The 24,277-nt window shown below is 44.5% G+C and overlaps 1 protein-coding gene across 2 annotated transcripts in view; it reads left to right on the top strand.

Annotated features, from left to right (window-relative positions):
- FAM120B (family with sequence similarity 120 member B) overlaps positions 1-24,277 on the top strand; it is a 1,223,188-nt gene that overhangs the window by 459,735 nt on the left and 739,176 nt on the right. For both annotated transcript variants that reach the window (XM_086927133.1, XM_086927134.1), the window contains exon 5: positions 4,590-4,762. In XM_086927133.1, coding sequence (XP_086783259.1) covers positions 4,590-4,762 — 173 coding nt within the window. The remainder of the gene's footprint in view (positions 1-4,589; positions 4,763-24,277) is intronic.

The raw sequence follows: 24,277 nt of genomic DNA, 5'->3' as shown, positions 1-24,277 counted from the left end.
AATGTGGTAGTCCCAGTCTTCCATGATGGATGTAACAGACGAGGAGTTTAGCTGTTACTTCATTTACTAGGGATGCTTATATAGTTGTTATATATTTCTGGGTGGGTAGTAAAAATTGTTGTTAATATGCATAGCTTAGAGTCATGCCCTTATATCAACAAATCACGCATGTCTATTCACCCCAGGGACACCTGAAGTATAAAGCACCTACAGACTAATTTATGTGTGTCGTGGCCTGCCCAGGCTTTTCCATGGGATGTCCTCATTCAGGCCTATTTCATGGCCCGTAGCCTGTAGACCCATTTCTGTTTGCGTATGAACACGTTGCAGCTGGGATCCCTTGTATTGGGTGAGATATAAGGTTTGTCCAATACTGTTCAATGCAGATCCTTCACTGTGTGCCCCTTCTCTGCATAGTGTGTCATGAGGCACGTAGTTGCTCCTATGCTCCATTATTCTCACTTTCACTTTCCATGATGTCATATCTACATAGATCAAACCACAAGGGCATTTGATCATGTATATCACATTCCCAGAATTGCAATTAGGGTGCGTTTGTTGTTCCCATGGGTAATTTAGACCCATGTCTAAACTCTTGGTTTTGGCAGTAAGTCTGCAAACATGAGCCACATCTGGTGTGGCCTGTGACAGGAGGTAGCTCACAAGCTTATCGTTGTACCGCTTAAGGTGTAAGGCAGGGTTTTGTGTGGACCAGATGATCCCCAATGTTGGAGCTTCTCCTAAAAGAGAATAAAGGTTTGTTCAGATGAAGGCACCTAGAGTTACATATACGCCAGTGTTTCAGGATGATGCGTTTCATCTGGGTGGAGGCTGTATTGAATGTAGTCACGCAAATTGCGTTTTTGTTCTCTGGTCTTTCAACCTTCTCCAACAGGGGAGGTGCCCTATGGCAGTTATGTGCTCTTTTCTAGGCTTGTCGTACCACTTTAGTTGGATACCTGCTCTTTATCAATTTCTCTGACCTGGAAGCTGCCTCCTCTCTAAAGGTTTCCAGTTCTGAACAGTTTCTGCGCAAGTCCAGAAATTGTCCCACCAGGAGGTTCTCCCTTAGGGATTTGCAGTGGAAGCTATCAAAGAGCAGCAGTCCATTTTTATCAGTCGGTTTGTGATACACCCTAGTCGTCAGTTTACCTCCATTTGGGATTATTTCCATGTCCAGAAAGGGAAGGCATTCCTTGGTGAAAGTTGTAGTAAAATGTAAGAAGGTATTCTGTGTGTTCAGCCATTGCATAAAGTCTACAATAGATTGTTTGTTGTCTTTCCAGATGAGAATGACTTCATCAATAAAGCGTCTCCAAACCTGGATGTTTTGGGTCCAAGGGCTCTCTGCGTTAAAGATATGTTTTTGTTCAAATTCAGAGACATACAAGCTCGATAGGCTTGGCGCGAAGGCGCTACTAATGGATGTCCCATGGGTCTGTAGGTAGTATGTCCCTTTATACAAAGAAAAGTTCTTGGTGACTGCTATTTCAGCCAGATGTATTATGAAGGGCCTGGGAGTGCAGTACTGCCAGTCCTGCTCAAACAACATCTCCTCTACTATCCTCCATCTGTGGGATATTGGTGTACAGGGATTCAATATCCAAGCCCACCAGATATTCCTCTTCAGGGTTGAAATCCATATCTTTTAGTAGAGTAAGGATATCTGTGGTATCTTTAAAGTATGCTCCTCTACTTTGGACCAGAGTTTTAAAGAAAAAGTCGCAAAATTGGGACAAAGGTTCCAATATGGATCCAATGCCTGCAATGATAGGTCTCCCAGGCGGAGGTCTCCTTTCTTTGTGCACCGTAGGGAGTGTATAAAAATAAGGAGCTATTGGATCTTTCTGCTGCAGGAAGTTAGCCTCCTGTTCTGAGATCTAGTCGTTGTTTATAGCCTCTTGCACCATGGTAGTAATTGCCCTTCTCAATTCCGAAGTTGGGTCTCTTGGAAGGACTCTGTAGTTCCTCTCGTCACCAAGCAGCCATGAGCATTCCTGATCGTATGCTATCCTTGTCTGGATTTCGATTGCCCCTCCCTTATCTGCAGACTTTATGACCAAGTCTTGATTGTTTTTAGGTTGGTATAGAGCCTCTTTCTCCTCCTTAGTGAGGTTCCTTAAGGGTTGAGTGTGTGACCTGGCCAGTTCCTCTATCTCATGAATGACTGCCCTTTCGAAAGTAATGACTTCAAGAGGGAGATAGGAACTCGGGGGCGGGGGTGAAATTAGATGTAGGGTGAAAGTTGGTGTCACCTCTGCCCTCTATTCTCTCTGGACTTCCCCCAAATAAGACTTTAAGTCTTACTGCTCTGAAAAATTCTGACAGTTGCTGTCGTAGTCTGAAACTGTCTAGAGTGTTTGTGGGACTGAAACACATTCTAAAGATATGGAGCTGATTAGATCCTAGAGAAACCTTTGGCAATTCTTGGCAGAACGAGAACTATATCTAGACAACACCTACTTCTTCCCTGGTACTAGACCTAGGTTAGGTACATTGGGGTAGGTGTATTTTAGAAGCACCAGTTGAGTATTTTAGCCTGTGTTATTTATGTATGTATTTTTATATATGTCATAGCAACAGACAATGATATTACAGTATTATTTTATTCTACTGTTTACTCTGTACGCATTATACTTCGCATTCTGTCTAACGATTGTAGCAGTTCAGATCTCTTGCATGAGAAACAAGACTGTTCAATAAACCCCTTTTTATTGAAACGCCCGTCTCTTTATTTATATGCAACTCTGTAGAAATGAAGCATACACGATTGACTGAGTAAAATAGTTATCTATTGTTTTCACGACCTGGAAGATATGTTTCGGTTTTAAGGGAAACAAAGTTGTCATGTTTATGCGGTTGTCAGAAACTAATCCCATCTTGTTTATTCGAGAAAGTTTCTAGTGACCTCTGAGTTGTTAGCTGGCACACACACAATTAAGTTTAGTATACTCGATAGAGACATAGTGACCTCAGTCCTTTGCCAAATCTATAGTGTATATAATTTCAATGCGCAGAGCCTAATGGGAATATAGGAACTACACTACAAGACCTGCTACTTGTTTCAATATTGTATCACTTAATTCTGATGTTTAAGCTCTTAACTTTTCCACGCCGTACAATTCAACAAAACTATGTTTCCTTTTTTTTCTTTTTTTTTTATAGGATATTTTTATTGTATTTTCATTTACATAAAACACACTCATTGAGACATGCATAAAAGAGTGGCTGTAGTTGTCATTCCACTTCTTTGGCTCATATCTCCAGCACTAGCTCAAACAAAATTCTGGCTACTGCACCAGGTTCACTGGACCCCTTCTAAACTATGTTTCTTAAAGTACCAGCAGACCCGATTTAAGGCTAGCTCCTCCTGTTCCAGGACAGGGGCAGAGTAGTCCATACAGAAAATCTAATTTAGAAATTAGGTTATCAATGCTTCTATGAACTGAGGAACAAATTCCTTAGTTTGTGCAAAAGAAAAAAAATACTTCTTTGTATGCCTGAGTTTTACATTTGGCTTTTTGTAATGCTCCAACGAGGCATTTGCACACAATCAAGGTGTATCATTGTGCTGGGACCAAGCTCTCTGTGACACTTGACTTGTTTTCAGATCGGCGTGCGGGGAAATGGCGATAGAGACGTCATGCCTCTTGGTACAAGGGATTTTTAAAGTAAACTTTACAAAGAATGAACGGCGCCATGACTGCTTGTTGAAAAGCGCTGACAAGTGTTGAGTACGTTAGGCATCTTGCACTGGGATCCTGAGGAGGGGCACTGTGACGAGAGTGAGCAAAACGATGTTAAAATCGGCAACAACCTGAATGTTGTTTGCTTGACTAGCAGCAGTAGCAGTCAGGGTCGTATAAAACAAGTGGGGCCCTACCCAAGTGTCATGTGCTGCAATACAGCTGCCCACTTAGTTTTAGGTAGGCCAGAGCGATATTTTTGTTACGTGGATTAAATCCCACAACATTTTTTATTTTGTGTGTAGTGTGTGTGTTCACGTATGTATAACTGTGTCTGTATGGGGCTGATTAGAGTAGAAAAAGACTCGGAGAAACAGTAAAACCACTTCTGGGAGACATTGTCTCCTCAATCTAGTCTTTTGCTATATTTTACATGATTATAATAGGCGAGGTAGACAGACTTCAGTGGTTAGATTGCTTGCCTTTTGTTTCTGCTTTTCAAATGAGCAGTTTTGTGTGTTCTTTGTGATTGGCAAGCTATCTATGAATTGTTTGTGAATTCTCATGAACTTGCAAATTCACGGTAAGATGCAGTTTTAGACCCTGAAACCCTTGCATCACCCAATAAAGTCCTGCATTTAGGAATGTGGAAACTCCACCCTGGGGGCAGATGTTTCCATATTCATAAATGTAAATTGCAGGAGTAAAATTCCACTAACCACGAGTTTGTGATTCAGGATGAGGAACTTATGCTCATAAGTTGCTGTTTTTTAGCGTATGTTAAATATGTATACATCAAGCACCCTAGTGTATTGGTGTCACTACAGCCTTTGCCTTACTGACATATAAAATAACTGCTTATGGCAGCGGCACTGTCACTGCAAGTCTGACTTAATTTTGCAGGTGGCACACCAGGTGTGAGAGCCCTCTGGCTGAAGGAAGGCCCAGAGGTGGAGAGGCTGCGCTTGCAGACATGTCTGGCATGTTTTCATGCAGAAGACTCCATGGATGCGCTTTGTGCAATGCAGGCACCGGTTGCTGCTGTCTGCTGCCTGCTGATTTACCTTTTCCAGCAGGTAAGTTGAATGACGCACTTCAAAGTGCATCCTTGCACCCTGTTACTTCCATGACACCAGTAGTGATCAGCCTTACCCTCGTTGTCTTTTCGCTTGCTTGGTTTCCACTTATTTTACCGCCATGTTGCAACTTTTTTTTATAAGCCAGAGTTTCCCTGCAGTTACTGCTGAACATGTATTTGAAGGGTTTAGTGCAGTGACTGAATGTTTCTGTGTGAAACAGAAAGCAACTGTGCCTTTTACTTTGTTTTTCAGATGTATAAAATGTTCATTAACATTAAATACTATATAAGTCATAATTTATTTAAACACAATGCAAAAGAAGGGAGTTGCAGAGGACAGTGCCTGGATAGATATCTGTAAGTAATAGAACTGCTCTTTAAGAAGTTTGAAAAGGAGATAAGAAGCCAGCTGTTACTGCAAAGAAGAGATGGGAGAGCGTAGCACAGAAGAGTAATGGTAAAGCAAGCTGCTGAGTATTGAGGCATTGGGCTAGAGATAGCAGTAGGATCTTGGGAGGATCTATATAGACGAATTCAGTAATTGAGCTTAGCACACTCATACTGACTCAAGTAAATGAGAGACTGGTTTGATTACTATCAATTAACTTCAGTTGTCTGAAATGTACTTCCTAGACACAGTATAACTAGCTATAACTAAATAAAACCTAACTCACTCAGCCAGGTTGTAAAAAGTGAAAAAGCTACTTTTTTAGATCCACTCAGCTTCAGAGAAAAGTATTGCCTGTTTAGGGATTCATAATGAATAAAATAAGTACTCCTGAACTCTGACAGTCGTAGATTTCCATAAGCACTCCACTGTATATGAGAGAACCTTTGAAAAGTGTAAGCTTTTGGCACTCTCAGTTATGGGAATGGTAGCATTACTAAAAAATGTCAGTTTTGCTACTCTTTTATCATCTTATTTTCCAATATTTCGATTACAATCCCTCAATTGTTTTACTTAATCTGTGTACTTTGTTCCGAATTTTTTGTGGAGAATGATCAGTCCCTGCTCAACATTTGATAGTCTTCAATTAAATAACAAACAAAGTGGTTTAGCTTTACAGGCTGCTTTTTTGGACTCAGTATCTCGGTTTAACAACTCTTTATTTCTCCCATTTTTTATAATTATCTACGTAAACTAATGATAGTGGACTTGGGGTTGCATTTTCTCTCATTTTAAAGATATGTATGCTTTGCAAAATGACAAGATATAAGTCGATTATAAATCTAGCCTTTCGAAAAAATGAATTGTTTAAGGAATATAATCTACCAAATCTCAATGATTATTTGATTCCCGAAGATTGTAGATGTTTTGGCTTTACGATTTCAAGGCCGGAGATAGGCAGTGCAATAGTTTGGCATTCTATGAGGTTGCTGATTTCAAAATGTATTCGGCTTGGAAAACCCGGGATCAGTTAGAGCTGATCCGAGGAGGCATGGGAAGGGATTTATTTTTAAGGTTTATTCAAATTAGATACATTCTCCACTAGCAATCTGCTAAATCAGAAGATCGGTCCGAGGTCTTTGTTTAACACAACTTAAGCGGACGCCTCTCCTTTCAACTTATCTGAATAAAGTGGAGAAGGAGACAAGACTGACATTAGCGTTAGCTTTGTAGGGTGAGATCTCACAACACAGTTATGAACTGTTTAGAGCAGCCTCCTGAAGAGAATGGAGTTTTTTTCAAGATGGTTGCTATATTATACCCCTGAAGTCATCCATAAGTATTAAGTAGTCATTTCTTCAGGGGCAGAACACAAGTTTATCATTATTTCCATTTCTGTAGCTTGTTCCTTAATATTACAGCAATGGCGATTAACATGCATCCCATGTTTTCGTTATTGGAAGGATAAAATGAACCGGATTGCATATTTTGAAAACATTTATGCAAAAATAAATATTCAATTGAGCAAATATCATGGAGTATGGCAAAATCTAGAGCCTTCTTTTTTGAGGATTTTACAAAGGTATTTTACTTCGCAATTATGAGGTCTCATGGATTTATTATTTATATTTACGCATATATTTATTGCTGTAAGTGTTAATTCCTCTATTAGTATTTAGCTGTACAACATCAAATGATTTGAATGACTTATTTAAATATAGGTATAATCGCATGTATGGATTTGTTTTCTAGGTTGTAATTTTGTGTGACCCTTTGGTTTCTACCTAAAAAAAGATCATTCCACCTTTTCAAAATGTACTTATGTGGATTTTCCATATCTGAAAATAATTTGGGAATGTACATTTGCACTTGTAAATATTTCTAGTTTTTCTCTACATGGAAATAGGGTTTTCTCTACTCTTTCCGAAGGTTTACATTTGCTTTTGGCAGGAGTAATTGAAGTATGTTGCCTGAATGTGTAATTAAGGTCAACATACACAGAAACAATTTAAAGATATTAGTAACAGTCGAAAGAAATTTTGCATTTTCAAGAATAGTAATAAATGTGTGTTATAATTGTATACATATGCAATGTCTATGATGATGATGCGAGTCCTGACTAAACTCCCTGCTACCTAGGGAAATCATGCAAGCCGGTGACCAGAGATAGTCCAGTTTGAAGCCATAAATGATCAAAACATGGCTAAGGAGAACACACTAGGATAGTGTTCTAGTAAAGTTCAGAAACACAACTGTGCTTCGGTTTATAGCAAAGCTATATTTTTTTTAATGCACAGAAACACTTAAGAGGATCCTAAAGCCAAAACATGTTCTGTCCAACTGGACTTTTTTATGGCTGTAAAAGAGTATATAAAAAAACCACAGTTATAAGAATGAATAACACAATTATAAAAGGTGAAAGAGACGAACCAAAAAACACGTCAATTTACTGGACCACTGTTCGAAATGGGGTTCTCTAGTTGGCAGTGGCTTGCACCCTGTCCAAGTAGGGACCCTTTCTTCTCCTCCGGTTAAGGGGATCACAAAGTTAACATAACCCTTGCTCAACCCTTTGGTAGCTTGACACGAGCAGTCAGACTTATTCTCAGAAGCAATGTGTTAAGAATTTGTACAAAGAACACACAGTAACACAGTGAAACCACTACAAATGGACCCAACACCAGTTTAGAAAAAAAATAACCCATCTTTATCTGAATAAAACAAGTCGAAAATGACAAAATTCCAACATACAAAAGTAAAGATGTCACTTTTAAAGGTTGAAAATAGTTCAATCTCAGAAAACTATGGTTGTGTCACTGTTATCACAGAATATCTGGGATGCATCTAAATCAATTACTAAAACAGGCGCAGGGGAGGTGAGGCTCCGAAAAAGCAAAGCAATGCATCAGTTCCTTACTCCCACCGGCAGCTGATGCATCAGTTCTTAACTGCCAGGGTAGGTGATGCGTAGGTTCCTTACTGCAGCGCAGGGGAGGTGATGCGTCGGTTACTTACTGTGAGGCGAGATGATGCGTCAGTTCCTTGCTGTGAGGGGAGGTGATGCGTCGATCTCAAGACACGCGGCCTCAGTTCCTTACTGCTGGGCAATGTCGATGAAGAACTTGGCGCACAGGTGCAATGTGTTGAAAATCCAGACGTAAAGGGTCGATGTGGCGCCAGCGATACAGGCGCTGCGCTGATTTTCCAGCCGCGTGGCAAGTGATGTATCTTTCTTCAGCCGCACAGAAGGACCTGCATCGAAGTCGGAGTTGGGGTCTCGGACATCAGGGACACAGTGCTCAGGACTCTGATGATCTTCAGGCCACATGGGAGGCTCTGCGCCGATTCTTCTGCTGCCGCAATGCATTGTTTTTTCAACCACACGGCAAGAGTGCGGCAGGAAAAACAGGTGCCCAAGGTTGATGCATAGATTTTCTTCTCTTCTTGCAGCAGAAGCTACCTTCAAGGGCCCAGAACCGGAATTAGCACCACTTGACAGGTCAGAACTCCCAGCAGAGGAGTTCAAGGGCTGAAGGTGAAGTCTTTGGTATCCCTGAGACTTCTTAACAGAAGGCAAGCACACACAATCCCTTGGAGAACCATGGCAAGCAGGATGATGGAAACAAAATCCAGTCCTTTCACTCTCCAAGACAAAAACAGCAAGCAGTATGCCAGCACAACAACAACAACAGTTCCGAGTGGCAGTTCCCTTGTTACAGCTGGTCCAGCTCTTCTTCTTTGCAGAATCTTCTCTTAATCAGACGTTTTCTGAAGTTATGGTGTCACAGCTCCAGTACGTATAGCAGTCTCAGTCTTTTAAGTAGTCATACTTCAAAGGAAAGCCTTTGTAGTGCACAAGACCCTGCCTTTTCCCGACCTGGCTCTAGACACACTGCAGGGGGTTGGCGAATGCTTTGTGTGAGGACAGGCACAGCCCAATTCAGATGTCATTGACAACTCCTCCCACTAGACTAGCTCTGGATGGCCTGGTGATGGGCCATGAGGATATGTAGGGCACGCCTCAGCTCCCTTTGTGTGATTGTCTAGAGTGAATGCACAAACCCCCCAACTGTCAGCCTTAACCAGACGTTGATTCCACAGGCAGGCAGAGGCACAGAATGTTCAAGCAAGAAAATGCCCACCTTCTAAAAATGCCATTTTCAAACCCACAATTTAAAAGATGTATTTTTAAATTGTGAATTCAGGTACCCTAAACTCACCATCTCTATCTCTTCTCAATTGGAAGTTACTCTTGTAAGAGTTTACAAAGGCAGCCCCAATGATAACCTATAGAAGAGATAGTCCTTTCAATAGTGAAAAACAAAACTGGTGGTATTTCAATATCAGGAGATGTAAAACTCATTAGTAAATGTCCTACCGTTCACATACACTGCACCCTGCCCATGGGGCTACCAGGGCCTACTTTAGGGGTGCGTTATATGTAGTAAAAGGGAAGGTTTGGACTTGGCAGGTGGTTGCACTTTCCAGGTCGGCTATGCATTTCAAAACTGCACACACAGACACTGCAGTGGCAGGTCTGAGACATGGTTGCAGGGATACTCACGTGGCTGGCACAATCAGTGCTGCAGGCCCACTAGTAGCATTTGATTTTCAGGCCGTGGGCACCCAAAGCGCACTTTACTGGGGACTTACATGTAAAATAAATATGCCAATCATAGATAAACAAATTACAGATACAATTTACACAGAGAGCATATGCACTTTGGCACTGATTCATGTTAGTAAAGTGCCCCGAGCCCTAAAGCCAACAAAAAAAGGCCAGAAAAAATAGGCAGAAGAAGGCAAAAGGTTTGGTGGATAACACTGCAAAAAAGGGCCACGTCCAGTAACCACATTCCCAGAAATTATCTTCAGTCTGTGTCAAACAAGAACATAACAATCCAATGAGAATAATGACACTAAGAGTATCCACACATCATATGATACAAATAATCATGAGGGGTGTGCCCGATTTGTTTCTGTGAAACAGGGGCAAAAATGTGATGGTCTCAGATCGTAATGTGAAGAAAGAATGATATTGACAAGTGAACAGTAAGTACCAAGAGTGACCAAGTGTCCCCTCAGAAAATGTTCAGTAAGAAGAAATTGTATATAAAAGCAAAAGGGACATACCCTATGTAGAAAATGTCTGAGTCCATAGCAATGGTATTGAATACTGTGGAGAAATAATAAAAAATATAGAAAGAAAAAGGAGGGTAAGAATAGAATGCCAACAGATGTGACTAATTCTGGCTAAAACTACCATCTGAGCAAGTGAACTAAAAGGGTCCTCCTCACATAAAGTATGATACAATATGGATTAATATTATCGCCTTGGAAATTATAGGAGTCGTGAAAACAGTAAAAAAAGTTAGGACGTATAATTCAGATCAAAACTGATGTCTGAATGAAAATAAAAAACAGTATGATTACATAGTTCGGAAGTTTGAGAGCAAAAGAAAGTACTGTGTGGAAATTAGAATAATAAATCCAATAAAAAAATACACATCACTCTTACTTAGCTCACAAACAAGACACTTCACTGCACGTGCACTCAGGTCAGTCTCTCTCTTCCAATACTAATCCTTTCTGTCATTACGCAAGTTTTTGTTTACAACATGAGCGCCACGGGTACTCTTTCTGTAATTCTTTATATGACTATGATATACATTTTGCCTGTTTACTGAAGTTGCTGATGCCATGGGCCTATCTTGGCCCTTCTCCTCCTTCTGGCATATACTACTTGGCCTCAAGAAGTAAACACAGTGATACTTGGCACATGTCTACATTTTTACTTTGCCTTGGGCCCCATGGTAGGGTAAACTCTTCACCTATACACAAGTGGTGTATGTTTTTTTGTTGTATTCACCACTCCTGTATTTCCCAAGGCGCTGCACTTTTGTTTATTAAACCATAAACCTTGTGTTTCTTCTTAGATTGTTCTTCTCTTCTTCACATTATTTAATAATATTTCTATGCACTCAGGCCTTTTCTACATAGGATATGTCCCTTTTGTTTTTATATATATATTCTTCTTTTCTTTATACTACACATTTTGTATGAGGACGTATGGTCACTCTTTGTGTTGTTCACTTTTCGACATCATTCTTTTTTCACAATACTTTCTGGAACTATCATTTTTCTTCTGAGCACCTTTGACACAAAGAGGAAATATTGCACACTGTTTTCATCTTTGTCTCACGGGAACAAAAAGAAGCAAGTGACATGATTATTTTTATCATTTGATATGTAGATACTCTTGTTGTCATTATTTTCATTGCATTTATTTTCTTGTTTCACATAGACTGAGGCTCATTTCTGGGAATGTGGTCTATGGAATTTGACTTGAGGTGTTTTGGTTGGCTCTATCACCTTTATAATTATTTTATTCACTATTATAATGGTGTTTTTTTTAATGTATACTCTTTTACAGCCTTGAAAAATTCCAGTAGAACAAAACACTGTGGGATATAGGAACGGTGTACTTCTCTAATGTGTGTCGGGGTAGTAAAATATAGCTTTGCTATAAACCAAACCACTGTTGTTCTTCTAAACTTTATTGTTATTCCATCCTGTTGTGTGCTCCATTACCATGTGTTGTTCATTCATACCTGGAATCTTGCGCATTTGTGTTTGTTCATGCTCCTCTTGTATCCCGAAATTTGTGAAATTGGAAAAAGGGCCATGCTGATGGATTCTCCCCCTTCATAAGAACAATTTTCGCTCATAAAAACTCACAAATCATTCACTTCAAATTAGCTTGGCAGTTTTACTATTTCAACTAGTTTTGTGCTCTCTCTAAGTTTAACTTTGGGTGCGCAGTCATGTTTTACGAATCTAGGGCCAAATGCATCAAAGGGTTTTGTCCATTCTGTGTCTATGGGAATATGTGTTTATGCATATGGCCCCTAGTCCATAGCCTTCACATTTTGTAACCTCACTTCAAAAACTAAAAATAGTCATTTTAATCAAGTGGCTACAGGTTGGTGGGGGCAGTTGTACTTGGATATTGTTCTCGACAGTCAAAACTTCTTAGCTGTTTTTCTATTAAATCATATGAATAACAGAGTTCCAACAGAAAGAAACAAGTGCAAGTTTAAATCTTCACCACTTTGGTACCCCAAAGATCTCACAAACAACAACTGCTCCATCCACAGACGGACAGGCAAACAAAGGAAATAAATAACCTGTGTGACCTTATGCTACTGAAGGCACTCCTCACAACATGCAGAAAACTCATAACATCAGTCCAGGCCAATTATTATACCAATATTGTCCACAATGCTGCCATTAGAAGTACGCAAAAACAACAGGTGATGGACCGAATGTGGATCAATGTCACACACTCAACCCAGTCCAAGGATCTGGGCCTAAATCCATCGTTTTTTTGCACTCCACACCACCCTGGGTTAGACAATGGCGATATGCAAATCAGCTCTGACCCTGTGCCCCATGGGAACAGTCCAGTCCGAACTACAAAAGCCATGTCCTTCCCAGAACGGAATCAAGCATCCGAGGACCAGACCGGTTTCGAGGTAACACCTCTCATCAGCCCGGCTAGCTTGACTCCAGTGGTGTGGAGTGCCTGGGACCCACGTCTGGGCATCCCCAGCGCACTTAGGGCGGAATATGCAAAAACAACAGGTGATGGACCGAATGTGGATCAATGTCACACACTCAACCCAGTCCAAGGATCTGGGCCTAAATCCATCGTTTTTTTGCACTCCACACCACCCTGGGTTAGACAATGGCGATATGCAAATCAGCTCTGACCCTGTGCCCCATGGGAACAGTCCAGTCCGAACTACAAAAGCCATGTCCTTCCCAGAACGGAATCAAGCATCCGAGGACCAGACCGGTTTCGAGGTAACACCTCTCATCAGCCCGGCTAGCTTGACTCCAGTGGTGTGGAGTGCCTGGGACCCACGTCTGGGCATCCCCAGCGCACTTAGGGCGGAATATGCAAAAACAACAGGTGATGGACCGAATGTGGATCAATGTCACACACTCAACCCAGTCCAAGGATCTGGGCCTAAATCCATCGTTTTTTTGCACTCCACACCACCCTGGGTTAGACAATGGCGATATGCAAATCAGCTCTGACCCTGTGCCCCATGGGAACAGTCCAGTCCGAACTACAAAAGCCATGTCCTTCCCAGAACGGAATCAAGCATCCGAGGACCAGACCGGTTTCGAGGTAACACCTCTCATCAGCCCGGCTAGCTTGACTCCAGTGGTGTGGAGTGCCTGGGACCCACGTCTGGGCATCCCCAGCGCACTTAGGGCGGAATATGCAAAAACAACAGGTGATGGACCGAATGTGGATCAATGTCACACACTCAACCCAGTCCAAGGATCTGGGCCTAAATCCATCGTTTTTTTGCACTCCACACCACCCTGGGTTAGACAATGGCGATATGCAAATCAGCTCTGACCCTGTGCCCCATGGGAACAGTCCAGTCCGAACTACAAAAGCCATGTCCTTCCCAGAACGGAATCAAGCATCCGAGGACCAGACCGGTTTCGAGGTAACACCTCTCATCAGCCCGGCTAGCTTGACTCCAGTGGTGTGGAGTGCCTGGGACCCACGTCTGGGCATCCCCAGCGCACTTAGGGCGGAATATGCAAAAACAACAGGTGATGGACCGAATGTGGATCAATGTCACACACTCAACCCAGTCCAAGGATCTGGGCCTAAATCCATCGTTTTTTTGCACTCCACACCACCCTGGGTTAGACAATGGCGATATGCAAATCAGCTCTGACCCTGTGCCCCATGGGAACAGTCCAGTCCGAACTACAAAAGCCATGTCCTTCCCAGAACGGAATCAAGCATCCGAGGACCAGACCGGTTTCGAGGTAACACCTCTCATCAGCCGGGCTAGCTTGACTCCAGTGGTGTGGAGTGCCTGGGACCCACGTCTGGGCATCCCCAGCGCACTTAAGGCGGAATATGCAAAAACAACAGGTGATGGACCGAATGTGGATCAATGTCACCACTCAACCCAGTCCAAGGATCTGGGCCTAAATCCATCGTTTTTTTGCACTCCACACCACCCTGGGTTGGTGTGGAGTGCAAAATAACGATGGATTTGGGCCCAGATCTTTGGACTGGGTTGAGTGTGTGACATTGATCCACATTCGGTCCATCACCTGTTGTGTTTGCATATTCCGCCCTAAGTGCGCTGGGGATGCCCAGACGTGGGTCCCAGGCACTCCACACCACTGGAGTCCAGCTAGCCGGGCTGATGAGAGGTGTTACCTCGAAACCGGTCCGGTCCTCGGATGCTTGATTCCGTTCTGGGAAGGACATGGCTTTTGTAGTTCGGACTGGACTGTTCCCATGGGGCACAGGGTCAGAGCTGATTTGCATATCGCCATTGTCTAACCCAGGGTGGTGTGGAGTGCAAAATAACGATGGATTTGGGCCCAGATCTTTGGACTGGGTTGAGTGTGTGACATTGATCCACATTCGGTCCATCACCTGTTGTGTTTGCATATTCCGCCCTAAGTGCGCTGGGGATGCCCAGACGTGGGTCCCAGGCACTCCACACCACTGGAGTCCAGCTAGCCGGGCTGATGAGAGGTGTTACCTCGAAACCGGTCCGGTCCTCGGATGCTTGATTCCGTTCTGGGAAGGACATGGCTTTTGTAGTTCGGACTGGACTGTTCCCATGGGGCACAGGGTCAGAGCTGATTTGCATATCGCCATTGTCTAACCCAGGGTGGTGTGGAGTGCAAAATAACGATGGATTTGGGCCCAGATCTTTGGACTGGGTTGAGTGTGTGACATTGATCCACATTCGGTCCATCACCTGTTGTGTTTGCATATTCCGCCCTAAGTGCGCTGTGGATGCCCAGACGTGGGTCCCAGGCACTCCACACCACTGGAGTCCAGCTAGCCGGGCTGATGAGAGGTGTTACCTCGAAACCGGTCCGGTCCTCGGATGCTTGATTCCGTTCTGGGAAGGACATGGCTTTTGTAGTTCGGACTGGACTGTTCCCATGGGGCACAGGGTCAGAGCTGATTTGCATATCGCCATTGTCTAACCCAGGGTGGTGTGGAGTGCAAAATAACGATGGATTTGGGCCCAGATCTTTGGACTGGGTTGAGTGTGTGACATTGATCCACATTCGGTCCATCACCTGTTGTGTTTGCATATTCCGCCCTAAGTGCGCTGGGGATGCCCAGACGTGGGTCCCAGGCACTCCACACCACTGGAGTCCAGCTAGCCGGGCTGATGAGAGGTGTTACCTCGAAACCGGTCCGGTCCTCGGATGCTTGATTCCGTTCTGGGAAGGACATGGCTTTTGTAGTTCGGACTGGACTGTTCCCATGGGGCACAGGGTCAGAGCTGATTTGCATATCGCCATTGTCTAACCCAGGGTGGTGTGGAGTGCAAAATAACGATGGATTTGGGCCCAGATCTTTGGACTGGGTTGAGTGTGTGACATTGATCCACATTCGGTCCATCACCTGTTTTGTTTGCATATTCCGCCCTAAGTGCGCTGGGGATGCCCAGACGTGGGTCCCAGGCACTCCACACCACTGGAGTCCAGCTAGCCGGGCTGATGAGAGGTGTTACCTCGAAACCGGTCCGGTCCTCGGATGCTTGATTCCGTTCTGGGAAGGACATGGCTTTTGTAGTTCGGACTGGACTGTTCCCATGGGGCACAGGGTCAGAGCTGATTTGCATATCGCCATTGTCTAACCCAGGGTGGTGTGGAGTGCAAAATAACGATGGATTTGGGCCCAGATCTTTGGACTGGGTTGAGTGTGTGACATTGATCCACATTCGGTCCATCACCTGTTGTGTTTGCATATTCCGCCCTAAGTGCGCTGGGGATGCCCAGACGTGGGTCCCAGGCACTCCACACCACTGGAGTCCAGCTAGCCGGGCTGATGAGAGGTGTTACCTCGAAACCGGTCCGGTCCTCGGATGCTTGATTCCGTTCTGGGAAGGACATGGCTTTTGTAGTTCGGACTGGACTGTTCCCATGGGGCACAGGGTCAGAGCTGATTTGCATATCGCCATTGTCTAACCCAGGGTGGTGTGGAGTGCAAAATAACGATGGATTTGGGCCCAGATCTTTGGACTGGGTTGAGTGTGTGACATTGATCCACATTCGGTCCATCACCTGTTGTGTTTGCATATTCCGCCCTAAGTGCGCTGGGGATGCCCAGACGTGGGTCCCAGGCACTCCACACCACTGGAGTCCAGCTAGCCGGGCTGATGAGAGGTGTTACCTCGAAACCGGTCCGGTCCTCGGATGCTTGATTCCGTTCTGGGAAGGACATGGCTTTTGTAGTTCGGACTGGACTGTTCCCATGGGGCACAGGGTCAGAGCTGATTTGCATATCGCCATTGTCTAACCCAGGGTGGTGTGGAGTGCAAAATAACGATGGATTTGGGCCCAGATCTTTGGACTGGGTTGAGTGTGTGACATTGATCCACATTCGGTCCATCACCTGTTGTGTTTGCATATTCTGCCCTAAGTGCGCTGGGGATGCCCAGACGTGGGTCCCAGGCACTCCACACCACTGGAGTCCAGCTAGCCGGGCTGATGAGAGGTGTTACCTCGAAACCGGTCCGGTCCTCGGATGCTTGATTCCGTTCTGGGAAGGACATGGCTTTTGTAGTTCGGACTGGACTGTTCCCATGGGGCACAGGGTCAGAGCTGATTTGCATATCGCCATTGTCTAACCCAGGGTGGTGTGGAGTGCAAAATAACGATGGATTTGGGCCCAGATCTTTGGACTGGGTTGAGTGTGTGACATTGATCCACATTCGGTCCATCACCTGTTGTGTTTGCCATTAGAAGTACTGCATCACCCCACCTAGTTTTCCTATCCCACATTTACAGAAAAGTGCAAAACCATAAACCATTTCAGCAGTGAATAAATACTGAAGATAAGATGGCACATAATCAACACCAAGCCTGCTTCTTCTCTTAGGCACACCCCATTGTGTTGCATCTCAAAATGGTTATCCTTCAAAGCTGTATCTCTCACAGTTCTCACTCATATTTCCAACTCTCTCAAAGCCACCTCATTTGAAGACTATGTTATACTTTAATACTTGATCAAACCCCTCACTGGAAAAGCTGTTGCACCCCTACGAACCATTGTCAATGCCTACCCCACTCAAGGCATCTTCCCGGAATCTCTCATGACAGGCTAGATCTACTCACTCCTGCAAAAACTCATGCTACAGCCTAATGACCTCGCCAGTTACACTGGCCCATCAGTCACCTACTCTCCATCAACCATATAATTGAAAAAGCAGTCTACCCTCGACTCATTGTTCTCATCAACACCAACCATTTTCGGCACGCCTACCAATATGACTACAAATCAAGCTGTAGCTAAGAGATGGCTAGCTTACAGATAATAGAAAGTGCACTCCTGGCCACTTATTAATATGACCTCTGCCTCCTGATTTTGCTGGACCTCTCAGCTGCCTTTGTTTCCTTTGACTGTCACACCATATTCACATCCTGAGGTCAGAAATGTGATTCACTGCAACATTCTCATTTGATTCTCCTCCCAAACATCTAACTGGCACAAGTTCATATACAATGGCACACTCCAGGTATCAAAAATTCCCTGCCATCTGTGTAGACCCCAAGGCTGCTTCTTTTCCCCTGCCATCTTCAACCTCTACATGGAGGCACTTAGAGCTGTACTCACCAATAGGAGAATCATAATTTACCAATAAGCTGCTGATACACAACTCTGCTTGAAAGTCTGCCCTGCTTCAGATATTGTGTGCCTTAAACAATGCCTGCACCTCATCCAAATCCCCAGTGTATCAAACTCAACTCCATAAGGAATTATTGTTATTTGCCAAAAGGCATCAGCTAGTCCAAAACTGTCTCAATGCCATGGAACAGAATGGATTCAAACCCAACTTTCACACAACACCAATTTTTTGGTTACGCAATTTTTATTATTACACAAACAGAGTCGAACATCTTATCTTAGTTACAGATGAAAGTCCAATCCCCAGTGGACTTTACAGTAGCAATCTCCTTGAGAGTATTTGTTGGGGTTTTATCCAGAAGGGGGCAAGATGGCCGCTATAGAGTTGTGCTGAGCAGTTGCACATTTTCCCTCTCCTGCTCAATACTGGATTTTGGGTAGTAGGATGCTGTGTTACCCCTAAATGGCCTTTGTGCGCTTGTGGCAAGGAGGACTCACAGAATATTGCCGGATTAAGAGCCAGCTACAGGAACTTAGGCAGACTTGGGTCTGGGTAAGGAACAAAATCTGCGGGCTGCTGAGAGTGATAAGCGCAGAGGAGATATCAGCAATCAAGATGCCCCCGCGCCCGCGACGGCAGGATAAGCCGAAAGAGGTGGTAGACTTGGCGGCTAAAGGAACGGCAGCGGGGGAGACTAGTGTCAATAAACCGCTTGGTGCGATCCGTAAGGTCCCTGTACTGTCAGTAAAAATAAGACAGAGCCCCGAGGAAAAGCAGCTGTGCCTCTTAAAATTGGCACGGAGAATCGTACAGTGCTGATGAGTTCTAACACGGCAGATTTAACGCCGAAAGTAGGTGACGTGATAAAAACCAAAGATGCAGGCAAAGATACAGCGATGCGTCAGCCTACCTTAACGGAGGTTTTCATGGCGAAAGGTTCGGGACAGCCTGATGGTTCACTGAAGACGCTGGAGTCAGGAAAGTGCATCCTCGAGGACGCTGCGGGAGCAGCAGACGCCATGGAGAATCTAGTTGCTAAGCAACAGTCTGAACGCAGCCTAGACGCAGAATGTGCAGAAGCAGCAGAGGCTAACGCGGCGGCGGACACAGCAGGAGCTGACCTCATGCTAGTGCAAATGACGGTAAGAAGAGGCAAGGAGGGGCAGGTAGACACCGCCTTGGGTGATACTGACATGCTGGGGGCTCTGATGTTAATGGAGACTGAAATGAACGCAGAAAGTGCTCAAAGACAGCCAGTAAGTACCTGGGGCAGCAGGGAAAGCCTGGCAGATAAGGGCATTAAAGAAAGGAGCAAGACTAAGCACTGCACGGAAAAGGGAGCTGAAGGCTCAATTGAAGGGGAGTGTTTTTTTTTCACTTAACGAAGATTCAGAGTCAGTATTATCGCCTGAAGGCAGTCTAGAAGAAGAGGATGATGAGGAGGATACAGGCTCTGGCTCTGGGTCCAGCACCTCCGGTAAAGAGTCTACGCAAAGGAAAAGAACTTCAAAGACAAGGAGGTGTACGTCCGGGTCTCCGTCCCAGCATACTAGGCGATTACTATGGGATTATTCGGCTACTTCTCAGGTTTACCAGGATAATGGTAGTAATGGTAGCCCAGCTCCGGAGCCTCTACCCCGACGCGATTCATTTGAAATACTATTTAGTACCCTCAAACAAATGCAAGCAGAGGCGAGAACAGAGAGTCGCAGAGCTAGGCAAGCCTCAAAAAAGATCCAGGGCTCACTGAGGAAAGTAAACAAGCTGTTTAAAGAAGTTGAGTGCAGAGTATCAGAAGTAGAGGAGCGCACAGGCAAACTGGAGGACGACGTTTGAAAGTGGCAGGCGTTCAAGACAGAGCATCAGAAATTGGTGGAGGATATCAGCTGGAAGATGGAGGATTCCGAAAACAGGCAGAGACGGAACAATGTCAGACTTTTGGGTGTGGCAGAAGGGACAGAGGGACAAAACATCAGACAGTTTGTAGTAAATCTGCTTAAGGGGGGCCTTTCCAGAATCTCAGTGGCAGTGGGATAGAGAGGTACAGAGGGCGCATTGGTTTCCCTTTACTCTGAAGAAAGGTCGTGGTCAGGGCACGGGTGGCACGCTACCCAGGGCAATCCTTGTTAATATAGGGAATTTCTTGCTAAGAGAGGAAATCATGGCCAAGGCAAGGCCAGAAAGTAGACGTACATTTGAAGGTACCACGTTCTTCGCTAGGCCTGACTTCTGTCGCGTCACCGTCGAGCGTAGATGGAAACTGAGACAGATGATAGCACCTTTTCAGGCCCTAAGCTGTGAAGCTTATCTCCTCTTTCCGGCTAGGCTTACGGCAGTAGTGAAAGGAAAAGTGTGGATGTTTTCCTTAGAAATTAAAGCCCAGCAATTATTGGAAGAAATGAAGAAGCAGAAGGGCGGATAAGGGGCTGAAGCTCGATGGTGTGGTTGAGTTGTTGATTCAAAGAGCGTTATCTATCAGGGTATTAGAATTGGGGGGCACAAAGGAGGGCACACAGGACAGCATGGTGGGAGGCGGGGGAGGGAAGCGATTTGCACAACTCAAGGCGACCACACATAGGTCTCACGACCTATTTGCCTGTAAGAAGGTGGGGGGTGGGGGGAGGAGCGGAGTTAGGAGGGGGGGTGGGGGAGGTACAGGGGGGGAGAGGGAGGAAATGGTACACAAAGGCATGGTGATTGGGTGAAGGAACAGCACACTAGGGTAAAGGATAAGGCACAAGGTACTAACAAGTTAGCAGTATTATTATTTGTCGGATGCAGTATGTATTTACATGACATGTAGAATAGCCTTGATAAACGTCTGTGGGCTCAATGAGATAAATAAAAGACTCAGAGTGGCTGCACTTCTTAAAACACTACATCTGGATCTGGTTTGCTTACAGGATACCCACATAGAAGGTAACAAATCATACTTGATGGAGCAGATGGGGTTTGAAGTGTTAGCAAAATCCAACCAGGGGACCAAAACGAGAGGGGTGGCAGTACTCGGGAGGCGGAGTGATGCACTGGTTAGAAGGAAAAAAGAAGATCAATGGGGGAGATGGGTCTTGTTGGAAATATTGTTTAAAGGGGAGATTATTACTCTAGCCTCAATTTATGGATCCAACGATGATGACCCAGATGTTTTTCAGTATTTAGATGCAGAATTAGCACAATGGCCGGAACCAATTGTTTGTTGTGGCGATTTTAACTTGCACGATCCGGATAGTTCTTTTTTGCACTCAGGGAGGCTGTATTCAAGGAGGAAAAAGAAAACTTATAGAGCCCTTTCAAATATGGCGTCGCATAACTCCCTGGAAGATCCTTGGGTTAAGTGGCACCCGAACCTAGTTGGAAGCACCTTTTTCTCAGCCCCTCACCAGGTGCTGGTTAGACTCGATTATTTTTTAATCTCAAGAAATTTGCTCGATAGGTCAAGAATTGAAAAACAACCCCGTATTATTTCGGAACACAGTCCATTAATACTGACATTAAGAATGGGACAGGTTCAGAGGGAAGACACACAGTGGACTTTTGAAAGAGCACTCCTGCAGGATCAGGAATACCGGGTTTACATGATGAAATGGATTAGCGATTTTTGGGACATAAATAGAGGGACAGCTCCACCAGGGGTAGTATGGGATACCTTCAAGGCTGGGGTTAGAGGGGAGACATTGAGTTTTGTATTATCCACTCAAAAGAAGGAGAAGCTTAGGGTAGAAGAGATACAGAAAAACCTTATGAAAGCAGAAGAAGAATTAGCTATAGCTATTCAGCAGCACTCCCCGCTCGAACAGTGTATGCTCAGAGTTGTTGCACTTAAAGCAGACGCCCTGGAAGGTACGGCTATAAAAGCAGTTGAGAAGTATTTGGTTAAGAAGGAGAACGCTTACGAGCTTAGCGAGAGAGTGGGTCACATTTTAGCTATTCGGACCAGGCAAAAGGGAGCGATGTCTGATATTAAGGAAATTACGGATGTTCAGGGTAGTGTGATTATAGAAGCAGTTCAGGTGAGGGAAGTGTTCAGACAATTTTACTCTGCTCTCTATGCAGAAGATAACCCTGGCGATGAGAGGGAAATAGATAGCTACTTAAGAGAGGTGAGGCCCCCAGAACTCTCAGTGGAGGACAAGGCAGGGTTGGAAGCTGCATTTCAGTTAGAGGAATTGGTCTTGGCTCTGGGCAGCCTACCGTCAGGGAAGGCAGCAGGCCCGGATCAGATCCCAGTGGAGTTTTTTAAGGTATTTCAAACAGTGCTGGTAGAGGATATGTTTAATACTATGTTGTTGGCACAAAAGGGGGATTCAATTCCGGAGTCCTGGGGAGGGGCGGATATAATTGTAATACCAAAGAAAGGCAAACCTCTAACGGCCCCAGGTTCATACCGTCCGATTACGCTGATGAATGCTGATGTAAAGGTGTACTCGAAAATGCTTGCTAAAAGATTATCACGGGTGATTGAGTCCCTGGTCAGCCCCTCCCAACATGGATTTATTCCAGGCAAAGGGACGACACAACACATCAGGCAGGTGATCACGATGTTTGATGCAGCAGGTACCCTGGGAGACCCTATGGCAGCGCTTTTTCTTGATGCGGAAAAGGCATTTGACAGGGTCTCCTAGGGCTATCTATGGTCAGTTCTTAGATGGAATGGCATAGGAGAGAGCTTTATAAAGGCCATACAGACTCTATATTAAAACCCGACAGCTAAGATCAGGGTAAACAGGGGACACTCGGCAGCAGTTAATATCTACAGAGGGACCAGGCAGGGGTGCCCATCATCTCCCCTGTTATTTGCGTTATATCTTGACCCATATCTACGCAGATTAGAAGGAAACCTAGAGATTCCAGCTATGAATATAAATGGTTGTTTGATAAAAACGCTGGCATACGCAGATGATGTGGCCATTTTGACACCCAATCCCACAGTCGCGATCAGGGCAGTGGAAGTAGAGGCTGAATGTTTTGGACAGATTGCGGGGTATAGTCTGAATAACTCTAAGACGCAAATAGTGGAAAACGCCTACTCCACCTGTAACGATCCTAGAGTTGTGGGGTCGGCGATATACTTGGGAGTGGCGATATCAGCAAGCTTAGACATGGTGGTAGGAAACAACATGGCCCCTTTAATATCACGGGTAAAGGCAAATTTGAAGAGGATGAATAACTTACATCTGTCGCTGGTGGGCTCCACTAATGTTATTAAAATGGTGATCCTCCCCAAGTTGCTACATTTATTTAGGTCCATCCCCCTGTTTTTTTAAGCCAGCTGGTTTAATGCGTTGGAGGCAATGTGCAATAGATTTATCTCGGCACAAGGTAAGACTCGCAGGGCTTACAGGTTTATCTCACTCCCACGAGAGAGGGGTGGGTGGGGAGCCCCAGACTTCAGACTCTATTACATGGCAGCAGCTCTGCAATATATGCAGGGGCTGATAGGAGGGGCCAACCTTGATCAAAGGGTTAGCAATTTCTCTACAGAGGTTTATGTGGCAGTATGTGGGGCGGAGGTTTGCAATTGTTTTTTAAACTGCATTGATTTTGGGTACTTCAAGAGAACAAGGTTCAAGACAATTGAGGCTGCTGTAAAAATCTGGAATGCTTTTTTAAAGATGTCTAGAATGGGGAGATATAACAGATATGTTGGGTTGTATAATAATAGATCATTTCCGGCAGCAGTATTTGCAGATCAAACAATGTCAGAATGGGCGGCAAGGGGGATTCAACAAATTGGTGACCTACACAACTCTGAGGGAATTTTACAGTTTGCAGACATAAGAAATGCATATGGTATTGATAATAGAGGTTTCTTTAAGTATCTCCAGATTAGGAGTTTTCTAAATAACAAAGTGGGAGGACCAGTGGGTTTTGGTAAGAATGAGATTTTGGAGAAAATAAGGCTTATGGGGGACCGCACAATCCGGTCTTTTTACGCAAGCCTGGTAAAGGAAAAAACTGATGACTTGGAAAAACACAGTAACAAATGGGTGGAGAAATTGGGTGGGGAAAGTGCGAGGTTTCAAGAATCACTGGATTTAGGGCGTACAATACTATGTTCATCCCCCTTGCAATCCCAACACTACAAAACATTATATTCGCTATATTTTACCCCTGCTAGGATAGCAAAGTGGGGTGGTACTGCAGGGATTAACTGTCCCCGCTGTAACTCCTTGGAGGCTGACCGTGTGCATATATTTGCTACCTGCCCCCAATTGCATACACTGGTTAGGGACATAGAGGGTTTATTTATGAGGTCACTGGGGCTCCGAATAGCACTTACTCCATCTTGGATTCTTCTAGGGGTAGGCCCTGATGAGATTGGGGGGTATCGGGAATTTTTGTTTGTTGCTATGGCAGTGGGTGACTTTTGCACCCTTACTTGGTGACTGTTTGCACCCTGATACATGGGTGACTTTTGCAC

The sequence above is a fragment of the Lissotriton vulgaris genome, chromosome 6 (genome assembly GCF_964263255.1).
Source record: "Lissotriton vulgaris chromosome 6, aLisVul1.2, whole genome shotgun sequence".
Classification (NCBI taxonomy): Eukaryota; Metazoa; Chordata; class Amphibia; order Caudata; family Salamandridae; genus Lissotriton; species Lissotriton vulgaris.
The sequence above is the reverse complement of the archived record's forward strand: the minus strand, read 5'-3'. Positions and strand labels throughout refer to the sequence as shown.